The following is a 17,861-nucleotide window of genomic DNA, read 5'->3' on the forward strand; positions in this document are numbered from 1 at the left end:
AGGCCACTTCGACTTCGTTTGAATTGAATTAGAATGACATCGTTTTGAAATGAGCCACGTAGGACGTGGTGACGCGGGGGTTCCCCAGGTCAGCTGTAAGTAGAATTTTTGTTACGTTAAATATTGGCGCATCGATCTATGATCATTTTTTAGTTAGGAAAAATTTTACTCATCATCCCTACACCACACATATTTTTTTTTTCCTTACTAAATATGTATTGTATAGATAATGAATAGAAAAAATCTTTTAGTTTAGCAAGAATAAATCAAAAATAAATTAAATGTGATGTGTGGTGTAAATATGGTGAATAAAAGGGCTCTTTAACTAGGGTGGTTATGATATGGGATTTTAGGCTAAGATTTATCACCATAAATAATATTAAAACCACCTGCCATGGCTTTGCGGCAAAGCGGTCAACTTGGGGCAGTTGGAATTTAGGAAATGTAATTAATTATAGGTGGATAAAGCTACGAGCACACCATTCATATTATTTAAATGGTAAAATTTGATATGCGATATTCAAATTTTAAAATTTATCTTTTAAATTTTATTATGCCATATAAGTATTTTATTATGTGTATTTTACACACCGAGTTGAGAATATAATTTTTTTAAAAAAAATTAGAGATTGAGGTACTCTAAAATAGAGATCTAGATCCCTAGCTTACAATTATACAAGTATACAAACAATCCAAATTCCACATACATATTATATGATTAATGATCATGTAGCGAGCCCAACCAAGAGAGGGAACCTTGTAGGGTACAGTACTTATCTTAATTAAGTAGTTAATTGTAGAGGATCTTAATTATTCTTAAAAAGTAATTTTTAAGACATAGGATTATTGATATTTAGACATTTCCATGACTTCAATGGCCGATCATGATGATGATTAATGATATGCATATCTTAGGTTTCCATATACATGTTTTTCATAGCTGGACTTGTCCATATCCGTGACTGTCATCCACATCATGAAGAGAGGGACCAAAGAAAAATAGGGACTTAATTCCCTACCCTACAACAGTTTGGCTAGCTATCCCACTCTTTCTAATAATGAAGGGTAGCCAAACCTTCCTACTTAACTACCATAATAAATGGATGAGTGTGTGTGTGTGTGTGTGTGTGTGAGAGAGAGAGAGAGAGAGGCTTTAATTATTTCCAGACTAGCTAGGACAAATTAAGCCCTTCAATCAAGCTTAAAGCTGAACGAAGTACCCAGCTTGTATCATGATCTCCTGCCTATAAAGTTACTGGCAAGGGCTCTTTGTTTGTGTTGCTGATCATATATATATATTCTACCACACAACAAAGAGATCATCTAGAAGATCAAGGAAAAATGGAAGGTGCTCCACCACCACAAGGGATGTCATACTATGATCATGTCCAGAAACGCCGCGAGGAGAAAGGATGTCTCTATGCTTGGTTTGTATATCTATTCAAATCTCCTCTTCCTTCTCTTCTTCTTTTTCTTCTTCCATTAATTCTTTTCCTTACTATCGAATAGAACTAATTATTCTGATCATATAGTGATGATATTGTATGTTTTGATACAGTCTGTTCACGTTTTGTTGCTGCTGTTGCTGCTACGAGGCATGCGAGTGCTGTTTGGAGAGTATCTGCTGTTGTTGCTGATCCTAGTTAATTATTAGCTCACGCAAAGCATGTTTAGCTCATATCTCATTGGATTGATCATGAGTTGATGTGGGAGTCGGCTTAAGTTTATCCTGTCAATAAACTATATATTAAAAATATGTTATTGCTATATACAAAGTATCGTTTTCTTTTATGGTACGTAATTGAATGAAATATCATTCAACTATCTATATATTGTGTGTGTGTGTGTGTGTGTGTGTAGCCAGGAGGTGTCTTGTACTTAATTATTCTAAGGGCTTGTTAATACCATGTAAGTTGTATTCGTTGAAGGAAACTCATGTGTGCTCATGCTCTTGTTGTAGCAGAAAGTGAGAGAGAAGGGGCAAGGTTGAGGGTGTACGTGTAATTTGCTCATCCATTTATATGAAATTGATCTCTTCATCCCACTTTTGATTTGGGAATCTTCTCAATCCATGAAAATCAGAGGTTCTCTTTTGGTCGTGCTTGCAATAATCGTTTTACTCGAGCATCGATCTCAGCTTAATTTATCCACTTCCCAGCTTAATTTATCCACTTCCGTCTTGGAATGATTCTTTCTCACCTCATATAAGAGTAAGGATCATCAGCAGCGGCCGGTGTACGGAGGAGTGAATTACTCCGAGTTGTTAGTTCTTCCTCAAGCCATGGTAGTCTTCTTCAGAACCTACATCCTCTTGCATGTAATTAAGAAACCTTATTTGTCAAGTCTTAATTGTCTCAAAAAATCAGTTACTCATAATCGTTTGCTGCCAGTGTGCATCATCATACCTTACCCAGGACAACCCAGAAAGATGCGCTGTGCCAAAGAAAAAAATTGATTTTATGTGTAGGGATCCCTACAACTAACATGTACATGGTATATATTTTCTAATGCCAAATTGCCGTGAAATTACATATTCAAGAAACCAAGATTGGGCTTCACTAAAACCTTCGATCTAGCTAGTAACCTAGAATGGGATTCCTTCCTTCATCAATTTCGATGACAAGGAGATGCTTTGGATTTGAACCGCTTGGTCCTTCAGAGTAGAGGGTGGGCAGGTAAGCCTTGTATGCGGGCAGGTACCGTGAAACAAAATCTTTCACCTGCAAAACACCCATCAAGAATAGTTTTGTTTCAGATATTAAACTAAAACCTACTGCAAGTAAAGCAGAAACTTGAAATTTTTTGAATAGTTCATTGATCAGCATACCTCCTCGTCTGACATCCCAGGTTTGCCCGCCTCTCTCATGGCAATCTCTGCCTGAAAATGCCCCAGAACACTGTGTAAACATGTAGTTCTACAACATGGAAAAGTCTCATAAAACAAGTAGAATTTATATTAGACATTTAACCTGCAAACGCCACTGGTAGACACAACTCGGGTCCTTAATCTTGATGACTATCCAGGCTTTTATGAACTTGTCCCATGCATCATAATATGCTTCAAGATTTTTATTTACTGTCTCTAGCTGAAAAATCAAACATAAATTTGAGCTACTAAAACTCCTATCTGAACAACATGTCAGAGCATGCACCTAACCTGGGGATCAACGGCTTTGACAACTTCCGCAGGAAGGGGTTTAAAACCAAGCATCCAACCTTCGAACAGAATAGCCTAAATGACCCATCCAAAACACATGTATCACAGGTTACATAGTACTTGCAACATTTCCAAGAACAAGACAAGGAAAATGCAAACTGAAACTATCTAAACTCCTCAAATACATGTTACCCAGATCCAATTTCAAACCCAAGCCACATCATTAAGTTCTTTACCAAATTAGCAAATACTTTTGAAGAGATTTTGAATTTTTCAAACATCTATTTGTATAATTAGGGAGGGCTATACTATCTTAGTCGTGTACCAGCCTAAATTCATCCAACCTGAACCCACCCAGCCCAGATTTGGGCCGTATACTCTTACCTGAAGTGGCCCTTCAATCTCTGGCCATGTTGAAGGAGAAGCCCTGTCACCCCTCCCATTGTATGCAGACTGGATGCGAAAACAAGTCAAAGAGCTACTCCAAAAGCTAAAAGTCGATGGAGAAACAAGTGAAATTGATCATATTGCATACTTACTTTATCATAGCGAGGGAGTTTCATCTTCATACCTGGATTCTTTAGACGGAAATAAATTAGTAAGTGCACAAGTATCAATTACAAAAGAAGATGTGAAAGACAATCACCTTCTTTAGTCAAATTGTCAAGAGCCATGAGCGTTTCAACAGAGAATGGAAGATCATGGCTCCCAGCATTCCCACGAAACTATGAACATAAAAAATTGGTGGGAAAAAATAGTATTAAGACAAATAATTCATACTTGATGAGTCAAAAAAAGCTATTTACTCTGCTACGTCAACAAGTAGTACCAAATTAGGTTGATTGCTACCTCTAATAGTGCATTTCCCGGATTTTCTTCTCTCAGTTTAGCCTACCATCAATACAGGATCGCATCAGAAGAGGACAACACAAATAATAAGAATCAAGTGCCCGAAAATCGTTTAGGTAACACCTGACCCTCTGCCGTCAAATAGAAGTCATCAATGGATATAGTGGCAGACTTCCTGAAATTTGGAAATGTACGTCAAGAATATTATTTGTCTATCCTTTGGAGAACTAGAACAAATGAACTGTTCAATAAATAAATTGAAAGCACCAGAACCTACCTGCCAGTAACTTGGAAAAGATAATCAAGAGCAAAGACAAGTGTAGTCTTCCCACAACCTTGTGGTGCACTAAAACCAATCTGCACCACAGACAACATGCCGGCACATGAAGTGAGTGACAACTAGCAATGATAGCAGTGGCCATGCCAAAACATTATTATATTGAGTAGCTCACATACAGCTTGGAGCTTTCTTGCAAAGATGCCATTGGACGACCCAATAAAGCTATTAAATTATAGTAAGAAGAAAAACTAAATACATATTTCCAAAGTTAACATATACCACTAAAGGAGGTATATCTTCTCCATCTTTGAACATGGATCTATGCTGAGAAATCTGATCTTCACACCATAAAAACACTGGTATATAGTAGTGATAAAACCTTGCTTTCTGAGGAACTGTAAGGTACAATTCGTTGAGCTGAAACAATCGACAAAGTTGCGTTCCATAAGCTAACCACTTGTCAATGGACTCGGATACCTTTTCAGGGGTGAGACCCATTTGCTCTATTAAAGGACCTGAGCATATGAATTCGAAAAGATCCTGCACAGAGGAAACAGTGGCAGGTTTTGTGGGAAAAACTGAATACAATTCGCCTTGCCTGCTGCAATCATTGCCAGCTGCAGTGTTGTGACATGTGGAATTGTTTTGCATCCATGAACATCCTCCACTGCCTGTAGAAAGAATCCAAGGATATGGAGAAGACTAAAATACCACATTGGTGCGCAGTACATAGCACTAGAAACACAGTTGCAGGGTTACACTCTTCCGATCTTGGCGACATTGACCAAAACACTTAATATAACAAGTCGGCCATGCTTAGAGTCCATTTCATTAAATTGCCAGTTATTTTTCCAAATATAAAACTCAATCTGAGCATTATAATCTGACTATTCTAAACAGAGATACAACAAAAGATTTGCCTACATCTAATACGATCCCTAATGTGCCAATTTTGTTCTTTCGATTTCCCATGATTCGAATTAATGGCCATGAAAAATCCAAATAATGGACAATCGGTGATGAAAAAACGAATCCAACATGACATGACAACAATGCCAACTGAAGGAGGAAGGACTAGTTACCATACTAAAGATGCAACAACAAAGAAAGCGGGAAGACTATTTTTTTCTAATGAAACTTTATCAAGCATCCTAAAATAGATGAAACCCAGAATTCCTGGGTCTCAAAAATCCATTTGCCGTACAGATAATTATAAAATTTATAATAAAAAACCCAGAATTAAAAACAGCCAGGTTCAAGTTCTTTCAACAACTAACCTTATTAAACCCGAAAAGTCTCAGAGTACATGATACAATTATTTTTTATTCTCCAATTCTTTTCTTTTCTTTCCTCCATTCTCTCAGCAACTAATCAGAAGGCGAAAACTTTTGAAGAAGAAAATGTAGAAAATGCAGAAAAACCGAAAATTGAAAATCTCATCTTATATATCAAGAGAAATTACCTGACTTTGAGAAATGGGTCGGTATTTGGTAGAGCCTGGAAGTTCTGTTGTTTGATTTTCTCGGAGATAAAGAATGTAATTTACAACTACTAACATTGAAACGATTGTGATGATTGAAATCATAGGGACCAAGCGAAGAAGCTGTTGGTGAGTACGGGCGAGTGAAGATATTGAGAGCCGCCATGCTCATCTCTCTCGCTCTATATCTATCTCGCTCTGTTTTTGTGTTTGCAGGGCTGCACGAGAGATAAGTGAACTGTGGAAGATCTTTGTTTCCTGTGAATGTCAATGTATCGTAGTAAAATACCGGTCATAGAAGGAAAGTACTAAAATATTACCGGTCGATAATGGTTCTAGTTTTGACCAAAAAATCAAGACGCACTGATTTTTCCTTTTAAATTTAAATCCACCTCAACCATCGGTGCGCTTCGGTGCACAAAAGCGTTTGAAAGAATTATTAAAATATACAATTCTTCTATATACGATCGATAGATATAATCGATGTGCAGTCATTTATATCACATCAGATTTAAAATGAATTGTTTATTCTTTTTCTCTAAACGCAAATGTTCTCTCTCATCAGCGCTCTCTCTCGTCAGCTCGATTTTCCTCTCTCATCAGCTCGATCTTTCTCTCTCATTAGCTCGATCTCTCTCTCATCAACTAGGTGTTTCTCTCTCATCAACTCAGTCTCTCTCTCCTCAGTTCTCTCTCATCAACTAAGTCTCTCTCATCAAGTGTCTCCACGTCAGTCTTGTTTGCATGCTATTTGCATCAGGTACTTGCAACAAGCTTTTTTCTAAAATATAACAAAAACCTAAATTAAGTTCTACTGCATTTGTTTCACATTAATTCCTGTATATATTCGGATGAAAAATTCTATTCATAAGCCTCACACACCAATCTTTTTGTTATTTTTTTAAATTTTTTCTCTTACCAAATATATGGTATATGAATAATGAGTAGAAGAATTTAATTATTTTAAGAAAAATAAAACCATAAAAGTTAGATCTAAAAAATATATAGATAGATCTAAAATCTCAAATAAAAAGTTAAAAACTCTGAGAGATCCTGTTATTTAAAAAAAAAAAAAAAAATTCCAACTTTATTTTTATTCCACATATCCGTTATTATTTATTATTATTTTTTTAAAAGAAAGAAAAGTATATTATTTCTAAATGAGAAATTATATTTACAGTTGTGAAATGTGCAAGTTGTACAATCTTTTTGAAAAAGAGTGAGTAAATACAAAACTCATATAAAAAATTAATTTTTTAATGATAAATTACACTCTTTTTTAAAAGAATTACACGATACTTGCACACTCCATAACTATATCTGGCATTACAACATTATGTCGGCTCCATCCACTAATGTTTTTTCCCCCTCCAATTTTCCCTTTCGTCTTTGTATTCGACATCACTAAACTCGGGAATTCTCATCATTAATGAATGAGATGCTATCTTGTTCTTGACCTTGTAGTCTCATCACTAGTATTGCTATTGGCGACAAACTATAATTTATAAAGGGAGGGATTGGTCAAAACATTTTACCACAATTTTTCTTTGAAGTATTTATTTATTTTTATTTCCTAAAAATAAATACACTTTGACACAAAAACTTGTGGATAGCAGAAATAAAAGATAAAGCATCAGATAAATAAGTTCGAATAATGCAAAGATAGTGAGAGAAATCATTCTAAATGAAGAGTAAAAAGAGAAACTGGAAGATCATTACAGATAAAATTGGCTGATTGAATTGAGGATATGGCTTCGGCTAGTTCCTGTCTTGCAGACTTTACAGTGTAACAAATCAACCCTTGGTTACAGCTAATGACGTGCTATTTAAACTGAACAATGTGACACCGTATTACACTTGATCTCATATTTATGGGCCAAACATCCCTGGTTCTTTGCTTAAAAGCTCACAAAACAGCTTCTAAAGAACCCTACTCAAGGCCACACAAACTATAAACAAAGATCTTAAAAATGGTTAGGAATGAGATATGAATGGACTTGAAAGAGGAATAAGATTAGACATCACGTAGAACACTGAAGTAAAATGACATATCCAGAAAACACTTCCATCTGGAAAGTATAAGCATCTGTTAGCAGACCCTTTTCTGTAAAGATCCAGCAGCCATTTGATCTTCAGAATAGTGTTTCAAGCAGTTTTGGGGAAGACAGAGCAGCTACCGATTTAAACTGCTACAACAACATCAGAGAACTTGAGAAACTTCTAGAAGTATGTGTTTAAAGCTAATTCTTCAACATAGTCAATGATACTCGTGTGGCAAGTCCAAAGGAACTATTTTATAAAGCAAGCATGAGTTCTTCCGTGTATTTTGTTATATTTCTTACCTTCTGTTGCCTGTATTTCATGCGTATAGCACTCAGAGGACAACAGTCAGTGTTCAACTGTAAATCTTGCATAGCAAGAACTGTGTACTTCAAATCTGATGCTTTGTAAGAGGTATAGTGTTCTAGAGTTGGATTCTGCAAGATGCATGAATGAATTCATATTCAGGAGATAATCTACTACACAGAAAGAAGACAAACAAATAAAGGAGAAAATGCAAACCCATGGGTGACTTGATTGATCTAACGTCCATCTCGCAAGAAATACAGCTGATGCAGCTATCATAGATGGAAGGAAATCCAAGAAGCCATTGTCAATTAAGGTGAGTTCAGCTAAATAGTTGGCCAAGTACTCCATCTCAAGACTAGGGGTCTGCAACTTTTTTTCCAATTAGACATGTAAAAATTATTCAAAGTGCATAGCATTTTCCTGATCCAAGACCAGGAATGGCATAAATAACCACGTTACCTTATAAGAAGCCAGTGCTGCTCGAAGAGATCTCCTGAAAACAAACTCAGAAATGCATTAGGAATTTGAAAATATATACTGCAACTAAAAGCATTATATTTGTCAACATTGGATAAGCTGAAGTACCTGAGAAAAGTTTTGGCAGTGGGTGCAAATACTTGAAAGCCAAAATACTTCAACACTCGAATCTCCAGTTCCAATACCTGCCAATGCTCTATTCAGGAACGCAACAAAAAGGATTTTGGCAAGTGAAGGATAGAATCCTGAAGAATATAACTTAAAAGTCTTGAATCTTGATACAGGTTTTCAGCATGCTAAAATTCAGAATTTGTTTTCCCTATTTCTCCCCCTCATTTTCTTTTTTCTTTTCTTCAAATTGGCTTTCTCTACACAGCCATTGCAGCATCTTAGCATTATAAGAGGAATTGTTTTCAAAAAGATAGATTAGAAAATAAATTATATATGGAGGAAATAATCCAGTGGGAAGAAGAAAAACTAAGCGAACACTGACATCGTTTTGTTGGGACCTAATTCTAACAGCGATTCATTAAACTGAGGTCTAGATGAATTTGAATGTATTAAAGACATGACTCTAGATGGTTGATGAATTATATTATAACTTTCTGTAAATCAACACAATGCACAGGAAAAACTAACTTTATAAAATGAAAAATACTCTATGTAGCTAAGTTAGAAGGTCTTGAGGCATTATATAATAAATATTACCTTTAAAAAAGTTTCAATAATTCAAAACCTCACAAACTTTATTTGAGTGAAGAGAATGATAAAAGTTATTCATACGATGTGCCAAAGTAAAAGGACATAAGTTTGGAAAAATAAAAACCATGTACTAAAAAACTGATGATTTTAAATAAACTTCAATAACTTAATTCAATATATTGTTTTTTATTCTATACATTCAACTAAATGATATGTATTATTTTTATGATGAGAAATCCTAGAAACCGTGCAGAAGCAACATTTTTTTCACCTAGTTAAATCCCAAAATCCATGTGACACACCCACATCATACGAATCAAGTAAATCATCGATTTTTTCCCCAATGAGACATGACCATTAGAAATTATTTGCACCCAAAGTTTGAACCTTAGACCTGAACTTAATGATACATATTATACAATAATAACACAAATGAGGAGTGCATGATGTGGCTTTATAGTACTAGTTGTTATTTAACAATAATATAGTGGGAAGGTTGATGGTTTCATGAGAACAAAGCTTAGGCTTTGAAAATTATATAGCTTTGAAAATTATATAGTATCTAGATATATAGATTGGTTAACACGTGTTGAACTATAGCATTCGCATCGTCATTAAATTGTTGTCACCATTATAGGATTTTATGAGTAAAGCATTCTATGTGCCAACAAGAAGAACTAGGACATACCTCCTTTCTTGTGTATGTATTGTCGGTGATGAGGCAGAACTCTTCCACATGGGGTGCACAAATTTCCTCATACTTCCTTTAAACCACAAAGTGGAGAACCGCATTCAGTAGATACTATGAACTGAAAATGTCATTTTGATAAACTGGAACTTGCATCTTTAAAATCACTGAAAATGAATAGTGAGTGACACTATGATCATGTAAAATAAATGGGGCTCTTCTAGTAAGCAAAAGATGCTGGACAACAAATCTTTAGAAAAGTTCTTAATTTTATAAACTAAACTTTCCACGGCCGGATATCTTGTAAATAAACATCATTAAACTATTTGCATCCACCCACTGCAGAAAATTTTCCTGTCTGCCCAGTCAAAACATAAAGGACCACAAAATGGATGAAAAACTTCAGCCTGTACATAATATTACCAGATTGACAAGAAAATATCCATCAAAGGACGAAAAAGAAGTTTCAAATCCTACTAGACTTTAAGGTTCTAGTCTAAAACTTTGACTATGGGTAGTGATGCAGTTAACTCTGCTACAGAGAAAGGAGCTTACGAGGAGATTAGCATGCAAGTGATCCCCAGAAGTTGAAGTCTTTGTCTTTCTATGTAATTTTGAGTCAGAAATGAGTCGATGAGATGAACTGTGAGATAAAGTGTATCTGGCACCAAGTTGTATTCTTCAGCTACCTGAAACCAAGAGTTTTTTTTGCAAGTAATAAATATTTGTTGATAAGCACAAAAGGTACAACTCAAGTATACTAAAAACTATATATTACAAAAATAATACTGACAATGGCAAACATGAACTAGAAGCAGCAAGAGCAACAAACTGGATGTTATTTTTATTCAAAGCAACTCAACTCTGAGACAATCTCTGACACAACACAGAAATATGCAGTGAAGTGTCAACCACCTTTTCCATTCTATTCAATAATTATTTGATGGCAGTAACTAATATGAGCATCAAAAAATGTTCCGTCAAGCATTAATGTTGAGACATGTTAGAGGGCATAACTGTATTAAGTATACCCCATGAGGGTACAACTGTCAAGTGTAAGGTATATACTATATATTAGAACAGTAACAAGGTGGGATAATTTTGAAGCAGGACAAAATGTGAGGTTATAAGTTTTCAAACACAATAAGTGAAATATCACTTATACTACAATCTCCTAATTTTAGGAGAGGCAGATCAGAAAAGAGCTATATGGATATATTTTGGCAAAGAGTAAACAGAAAATTACACTGAGATGGCTGACCGGGGTAATTCTGCAACAATATGAGACAACTTTTTTTCAACATGAAACAGTGTAGAATCATTTGGTTCTTGATGAAACAAGGTCAAGAATGCTCCAAGTAGTCATCAAAATATCAGTGGCATATGTCCTAGGGTTGTGCTCCTCTGTGCATTTTAATAATAATACATTACTTATATATATATATATATATATATATATATATATATATATATAACAGTGGCATAAGGTTGCATCTTTCTAAATGCAACCACAGAGATGTAGTAAAAGCCAACCTTAAAAAAATAGATCTATTGTAATCGTTGCAAATGCAGATATGGGGCTTGATAGCCATTTTTCAACGAAAGAAAAAAGAAAAGGTAAAACAAAATTTATCGCTTGACAGGTCATTTAGGGGATGCTCTATGACCAAAAAAATAATAATTTTTATTTCATATCTCAGCCATGTTGTGACCCATGAGTGCTAGCGACAGAGTGCACAGCAGCCACAGTGAAAATTTGAGTAAACCAAAGAATAAACTGTAAACACTCTTAATCTAGATTCATTACAATATGTTTAAGCTCTTGACGAAGATTACAATGCAGCCTGTCAACAGCAATGAAATTCACAATTAAACTGATAAAGATGCAATTAAGATAGCCATGATGAAAATTGACCATAAAATATAAAGTACAGAAAAGAGGAGAGCCCTTTGATGACACGGTCTCCACTTGTGTTTATGACAAAAAAGTCATCATCAATAGCTTCACAAACTATAACCCAGTAATGTGTACTTAATAAGAGAATGTGTACTTAGACTACCTAAACAAGACAACTTGGATAATGGCACGATGCTTACCTCTACAAGCCAATCAACCAGAATCCCTCGCATGCTTTGAGTAATATCATGCTGTATTGTTTTCATGTAATTAGGACTTGGTCTCCGGGCAAGCTATCAAAACAAAGATAAGACCACAAGTAAACATCAGGTTTATTTTCAATGCTCTGAACAACGACAAAAATTAGTGGAAATGCATACATTATATTTATTCTGAGCTGCATACCTAATTTTGATTTGAGTATGTAAACTTATTGCTCTAGGTTTTGCAAGTTATGCATTTCCAGCTATATCTTCTATGGGGCCATATGCAATGTCCACCCTAAATTATAAAGTTTTACTTTTACAATCCACAAACTAACTTGAGATTAATTTGCAATATTTCACCGTAGTTTTTTTTTTTTTTTTGCAAGTAAAATGTAATGTTTCGCCATAGTTTAGGATGGATAGCTACAATAAACCCTTTTCTTTATATTCTCCCTTCTTTAGAGATAGTTGCTATCTAACGATATTAAATGAGTCCAAATCCAATCAATCCAATATACAACAATCAGCATTAATAAAAAAAGGAAAACTGAGGATTATTACAATAAAAAGATGTGCCTATAGCACAAACCTCAGCAACACGTAAATGGTTGTAAATCTCAGGAGCATAGACACTGCATGATTGAGGTTCCCTGTAATCCGCATCAATGTCAAGAATCTCTGGATTGCTTGATATAATCATATCCCCCAAGGGGCCATCTTTGACTGACGTAAATAAAAATGTCATTGTTTGCAACAGGCAGCCATATATGATAGAATAAAGCATAAATATTTCTTTTATCAAGCAATTCTTCAGCCCTGATATGAAACTATACCCACCAAGCTAATTAACACATATTCAATAATCTTAGAGAAATCAAACCCACCGAAACATTAGTTATCTATATAACTTGAAATCTACATAGTTTGGCAAAGAACAAGCTTACAAGCGACATTAATAGGTGATCCTGGCAGAACTCAAAATATCACATTCAACAGAGTTTTTCTACTTAGTGGTTTGACCATACTATGAATATAAAGATTAGATGATGGTAAGTCATTGCAAAGAAAAAAGTCATTGCACAACCACATCGGCTCCTTCTAGTAGATTAGATCTTTTACTAGTTAATTACAGAGTTCTCCCCAAAAGAGTCCATGCTTGCTGCAAGACCTTAAGACTTCAGAAGACCAGCTATAACCATTTAAATTTGATGAATTTAAGAAGTACACATACAAACTTGAAAGTTGTACTTGTTTAAGCTCTTTCAGTTTTGACTTGAGTTGTTCTAACTATAAATACGGTGTGTTTATTTAGTCGCTCTGTCATTGGTTGATTGGTTGTTACCATTTGCTAAGACTGCATTGCAGGTAGGAGTAAACAGACAGATCTCGACATGGTGAAGCCAGCTCAGCTTAAGTATTAAAAGCTTATGTAGCCCTTTGTGCTCTCCCCTTAATAACTACCGCTGGATTATAGTTCCACATTGCAATTCTTAGTCAGTATAATGAATTTTGCTTATACTTAATTGTTAGTGTATTTTCCTTACTATACTAGCTGAGTTTGTTAACAGGTCTCACTTTAAAATGCATATACAGCAATTTACAGGACTCCCACTGAGATGGATCTCTTCTTGCATTCTACCAGAATGGGAATGTAGTTTACTACTTTTGTACATCTTTAAGGATTAATGTGAATAGAGGTAAGAATTGAAATAGACAACAAACCTTTCTTTGGAGAACTCTGAAGGTGAGAAGGCACACCAGAACTATGAAATTCAAGTTGATGATCATAAAGGCCATGCTCTTTTATGATACTCAATTGCAGACGTACACTTTCTTTCAAATCAATTGAACTTATAACTTCTTTTGATTTAGGTTCTACCTCCACTGTTTCTTGAAGAATGTTTGTTTTCGAACCAGCTTGAAACTGTGGGCTTTCTAGAGCAACTGAAGGTGCCACTTTGCAAACCTTTATCTGACCTTTATTAGTAGATTTTCTGTTCTTAGCCTGAAATCCAGCGGTACAAAAGGAAACAAAACTCAGATTCTAGGGTAAATTAAGGCTTTCAGCAAAGATACTAACTTCCCACTAAATCTTGCGACGTATGCATTATTAAGTGAATAAAATGTACCGAGTACCAAGGATAAAATTCAAAATCAAGAATCATCTTTTCTGGCTCAAACTATCTGACATTTACTGACATTCAAGCTGCCAGAGAAAGAGGTCATGAACAAAATTGCGAGGAATATTGACCTGGATTTTAGTTGCATTTAAGCAGTTTCTATATGAGCCTGTGCAACAATTATTGGTGATATCTTGAAACACAGCCCTCCTCTTGTGCTGAAGACATGCATCACCAGGAGCATGATTGTTGTTCTCATCCAAATCTGTACCTTTTGAATTTCCCCGCAAATTTCGCTTCTGAGTTTGTGGTATAGGAGCTTTCAGAGAGGGCAACTGTCCAGATGCACGGAAGGCAGCAGCTCTTGCACGTGTTAATGGAGCAGTAGGCTCACGGCTCTTAGCAGTAACCAGGTTTTCTTTCCTCATGTTTAGAAGTCTCAGGGAAGAACAGCACAAAGCATTAAATTGAATCCATATGAACAAATCCTGAAAAAAAACGACCAAATAAATGCAAAGAAACTTGAGAGCAAGCAGTGCAAGCAAAATGTATGCAGAAAAATAGCTTCAGAAACAAGAACATGTGTTCATCTTATCAGTACTAGATTAGCATGTAGAGGATCTGCCATGGAAACAATCCTGAGAAGATGATATCAGGGATTCTGAATCAAATTTCAATGAAGAACCACTTTTAGTCCTAACTCGTAGTAAGCAAATACATCAAAGTTTTTATCAAGTTCTTAATTGATGTTCCCTTGTAGTCACATAGTGTAATCTATACGTTGAATTGACACTAAAAGTTACACATATTATACGAAACTCAATATCTATATGTTTATTCACCTAATATTGGCTACTGAAAAGTATATTTTAAGTGCCATTAGAAGTCAATTTCTTGATTAAACTGAGCAGATCATCAGATTGCTGATGCTTCGTGGCAGCAGAGATCCAGAGACAATATTAGCTCTAATTACCTGGAAGACTTGGTACGGAAAAATAAATCATTGAAGCTTTCTAAAACCTCGGGAAACCCATGAAGTTTTGTCGGTTCAACTCAACTCAACCATTGTCAGTGGTTTGAGTTGAATAGCGGAAATGAAAAATACAACCTTATCAAGAACAGCTTAAATCCTAGATAACTAAGGTGAAGCACAGGAATCGGGTTTTACTATCAGAAAAACATAGCATATAAAAATTCAGATCGTCAAACAGCATCACACATAATAAATACAAGATGATATATACAAGATAATCTCAATGGAAACCTTTTCCAATATTCACGCAAAATTGCAGAACGCAGAGAAACCAAGCCGTGAAAGATGCAAGAAAATCTTAGGCACAACCGCACAGGCATGTTATTGGCAAGAAACTATAATAAGCCTGATTCGGTTGCTCGATCAATGTGCAAGAAAGAAAACGGGAAAAATGAACTATTGTATTTACAAACAAAACCCAGAACAAAAATACACGAAATTTGCATCACCTGAGATCCAATAAACAATACCCGAAAAAACATATGATAAAAGGATCGAAAATAGTTCAGCTTCTTTGCATTTACCCAAAAATAAAAAGAACTCTGATTGTTGCATCAGCCTTACTAAAGTGGAATTTCTGTTTCTTGGTTACCGAATATTTCAAAGAATTCCGAGCTTTAAAACTTTTAAATTCAATTCTTTTTCCACATTTTTCTCACCAAGCAAATAGAACATCCACGCCCCAGAATTTCAAGAATCTGAGATGCAACGACAAACCCACTAAACCCAAGTCGATCTCTGACCAAATACACACAAATCACCGAAAATCTGAAATTCCAAAAATCATGAACAAAAACCGCATACTTAAATTATATAAGAAAATTGACCTGAATCCATCTTCTAATCTCCTCCGGGAGAACAAAAATGATAGCTCCGAGAGAAGTGGAGAGAGAGAGAGAGAGAGAGAGAACGGCAGTGTGAGTGAGCGGGATAGTCTTGGAGTTCAAATCCTCTGAGAAAAAAGAAGACCTTTCAATAATTATTATTAAATAATGTCTTCGGGAAAAAGGAATTGACTCGAGGACAGTCCACGGTTCACCGAGTGAGTTGTTTTACGTTAAGATCGTACGTCAGATCTGGTAGACTGGTCGTTTAGGTTTTGATTCACGATTTGTCCCTAGTATTTTTTTTTTTTTTTTTTTTTGTCCGTATCTGTGATTTGAAGGATATATTGTCGATTAAACGGCTAAGGTCCAATTTCCTGGAAAATACGGAGAAAGGTTTCGCACTTTCCTGCATGCATGCAGCTGGAGAGACAAGGAGGAGGGGGGGGGGGGGGGGGGGGGGGGGGGGGGGGGGAATCTGTATACAAATCCATAAGAAAATGGGAATATTAATGATGTTCACTTTTCATCCATGCCATGGCACTGCAGGAAAAAGAAACATAGCATTAACGTACAGTTCAAATTTAAATGAAAGGTTTGAGACCTGGTATTATTTTTTGTTCAGATCAGATATATATATAGCCCATAGGAAGTTGAAGATGGGCTAATGACAGGCATATAGACGTGTTTTGAGCGCACCTGGGCCTATTATTTAACAAGATTAGTGTCCCAAATCTGGATCTTTGATTTAATGGCATCAAACCAGCTATAACCTCAAACACTTGGGTCTGAGCTTTACCGAGAGAGCGAGAAGAGAGAGAGCGGACGGGCCTCCTCGAAGATTTGCACACCGAGACTGGTATTTTCGTTCAAAGTACGTCCAAACCTCTCTCCTCTATCTGAAGCCTTTGCTGCTTCTTCGCGATCCTGCATGGTAGTATTTCTTCCAGCTCCTCCTTCGTAAGCCACAACTCGGGTCGTCTTCTTCCCTTATTAGTTATTCCAGCTCTCTTCCTTTTCTGCATGTCCAGGGTTACCCAGAAACTCATCATGCCTCGGGTTCGTGTATAAGATCGTTTTTCACTATTAAAAATGAACAAATGTTTGAGATTATACAATCCTGGAGCTTAAGCATGATAATGGTTTGGGCAGAATTGATTTTAGTAGATGGATAAACACCAAAGAGTCGATATTTATCATGTAATTGCTTAATTTCATCATTAGAAATCAATATTGCAAAATCAGTATCATGAAAAATTGAATTCTTCCGGTTATTCTGAATGGGGGGATTGCATTGCGCGTGCCCGGGCACTAGTTTCCTGAGAAGGACAAAGTACACAGAGTGGAACCAAAATTCCATTTTTTTGTTTTTAAAGCATCTGATGTGTATGAGGCCGGGACTAATTTTCCCCTAAAACAGATTTTGGTATCGAATTTTAACTCTTGTGCTGAATCTTATATTTTCAGAAAACAATGGGACAGAGACAGAAGAATCAAACCATTCCACCATCCTATCAAACCCAAAACCCAAAGCTTTCAGGCTCTCTCTTTGTGAAGGTGGCTTATAATTCTTATTCTTCAATGTTCTGTTTAACAGTGAAGAGAAAGAAATTCCAGATGAGTCTGACCATTTTATGATGGACCCTGGAAGTTTGGTATCAAAACTTGCAAAAAGTTGGTCGATACCTAGTCATATTGGTTGTTTGGTTCGGAAGAAAGATTATTGAGGGATTTTCTAACCTCACATTCTTTCAAAGAGGCAAATGAGGAAATGGTCTTTATCTTCTGTTCTTATTACT

General features: G+C 35.8%; 2 protein-coding genes and 1 long non-coding RNA gene across 4 annotated transcripts; 1 reads left to right on the forward strand and 2 right to left on the reverse strand.

Moving 5' to 3' along the window:
• Positions 1-970: 970 nt before the first annotated feature.
• LOC121247788 lies at positions 971-2,044 on the forward strand. Its single transcript, XR_005937288.1, has 2 exons — positions 971-1,427; positions 1,559-2,044. It is a non-coding gene; the product is annotated as an uncharacterized LOC121247788 (long non-coding RNA).
• Positions 2,045-2,434: 390 nt separating this feature from the next.
• On the reverse strand, positions 2,435-6,041 carry LOC121247786 (D-glycerate 3-kinase, chloroplastic). The gene is made up of 12 exons (XM_041146237.1): positions 5,749-6,041; positions 4,566-4,957; positions 4,284-4,363; positions 4,130-4,181; positions 4,007-4,048; positions 3,804-3,882; positions 3,697-3,728; positions 3,542-3,610; positions 3,158-3,232; positions 2,970-3,086; positions 2,828-2,878; positions 2,435-2,720 (listed from the first exon to the last, which is right to left on the reverse strand). Exons 1-12 carry the CDS (start codon positions 5,936-5,938, stop codon positions 2,577-2,579), a joined length of 1,323 nt encoding a protein of 440 aa, XP_041002171.1. The 5' UTR covers positions 5,939-6,041; the 3' UTR covers positions 2,435-2,576.
• Positions 6,042-7,481: 1,440 nt separating this feature from the next.
• On the reverse strand, positions 7,482-16,312 carry LOC121247785 (cyclin-A2-4-like). 2 transcript variants are annotated; one of them, XM_041146235.1, is made up of 12 exons: positions 16,066-16,312; positions 14,337-14,693; positions 13,808-14,090; positions 12,675-12,808; positions 12,080-12,172; positions 10,538-10,671; positions 9,983-10,058; positions 8,701-8,777; positions 8,575-8,608; positions 8,329-8,478; positions 8,109-8,243; positions 7,482-7,955 (listed from the first exon to the last, which is right to left on the reverse strand). In XM_041146235.1, exons 2-12 carry the CDS (start codon positions 14,631-14,633, stop codon positions 7,899-7,901), a joined length of 1,470 nt encoding a protein of 489 aa, XP_041002169.1. In that variant the 5' UTR covers positions 14,634-14,693; positions 16,066-16,312; the 3' UTR covers positions 7,482-7,898. The 2 variants fall into 2 exon arrangements, with proteins under 2 accessions (XP_041002169.1, XP_041002170.1); XM_041146236.1 differs by having other exon boundaries at positions 7,482-7,952; positions 16,066-16,311.
• Positions 16,313-17,861: the final 1,549 nt, after the last annotated feature.

Source organism: Juglans microcarpa x Juglans regia, chromosome 1S (assembly GCF_004785595.1).
Source record: "Juglans microcarpa x Juglans regia isolate MS1-56 chromosome 1S, Jm3101_v1.0, whole genome shotgun sequence".
Lineage (NCBI taxonomy): Eukaryota > Viridiplantae > Streptophyta > Magnoliopsida > Fagales > Juglandaceae > Juglans > Juglans microcarpa x Juglans regia.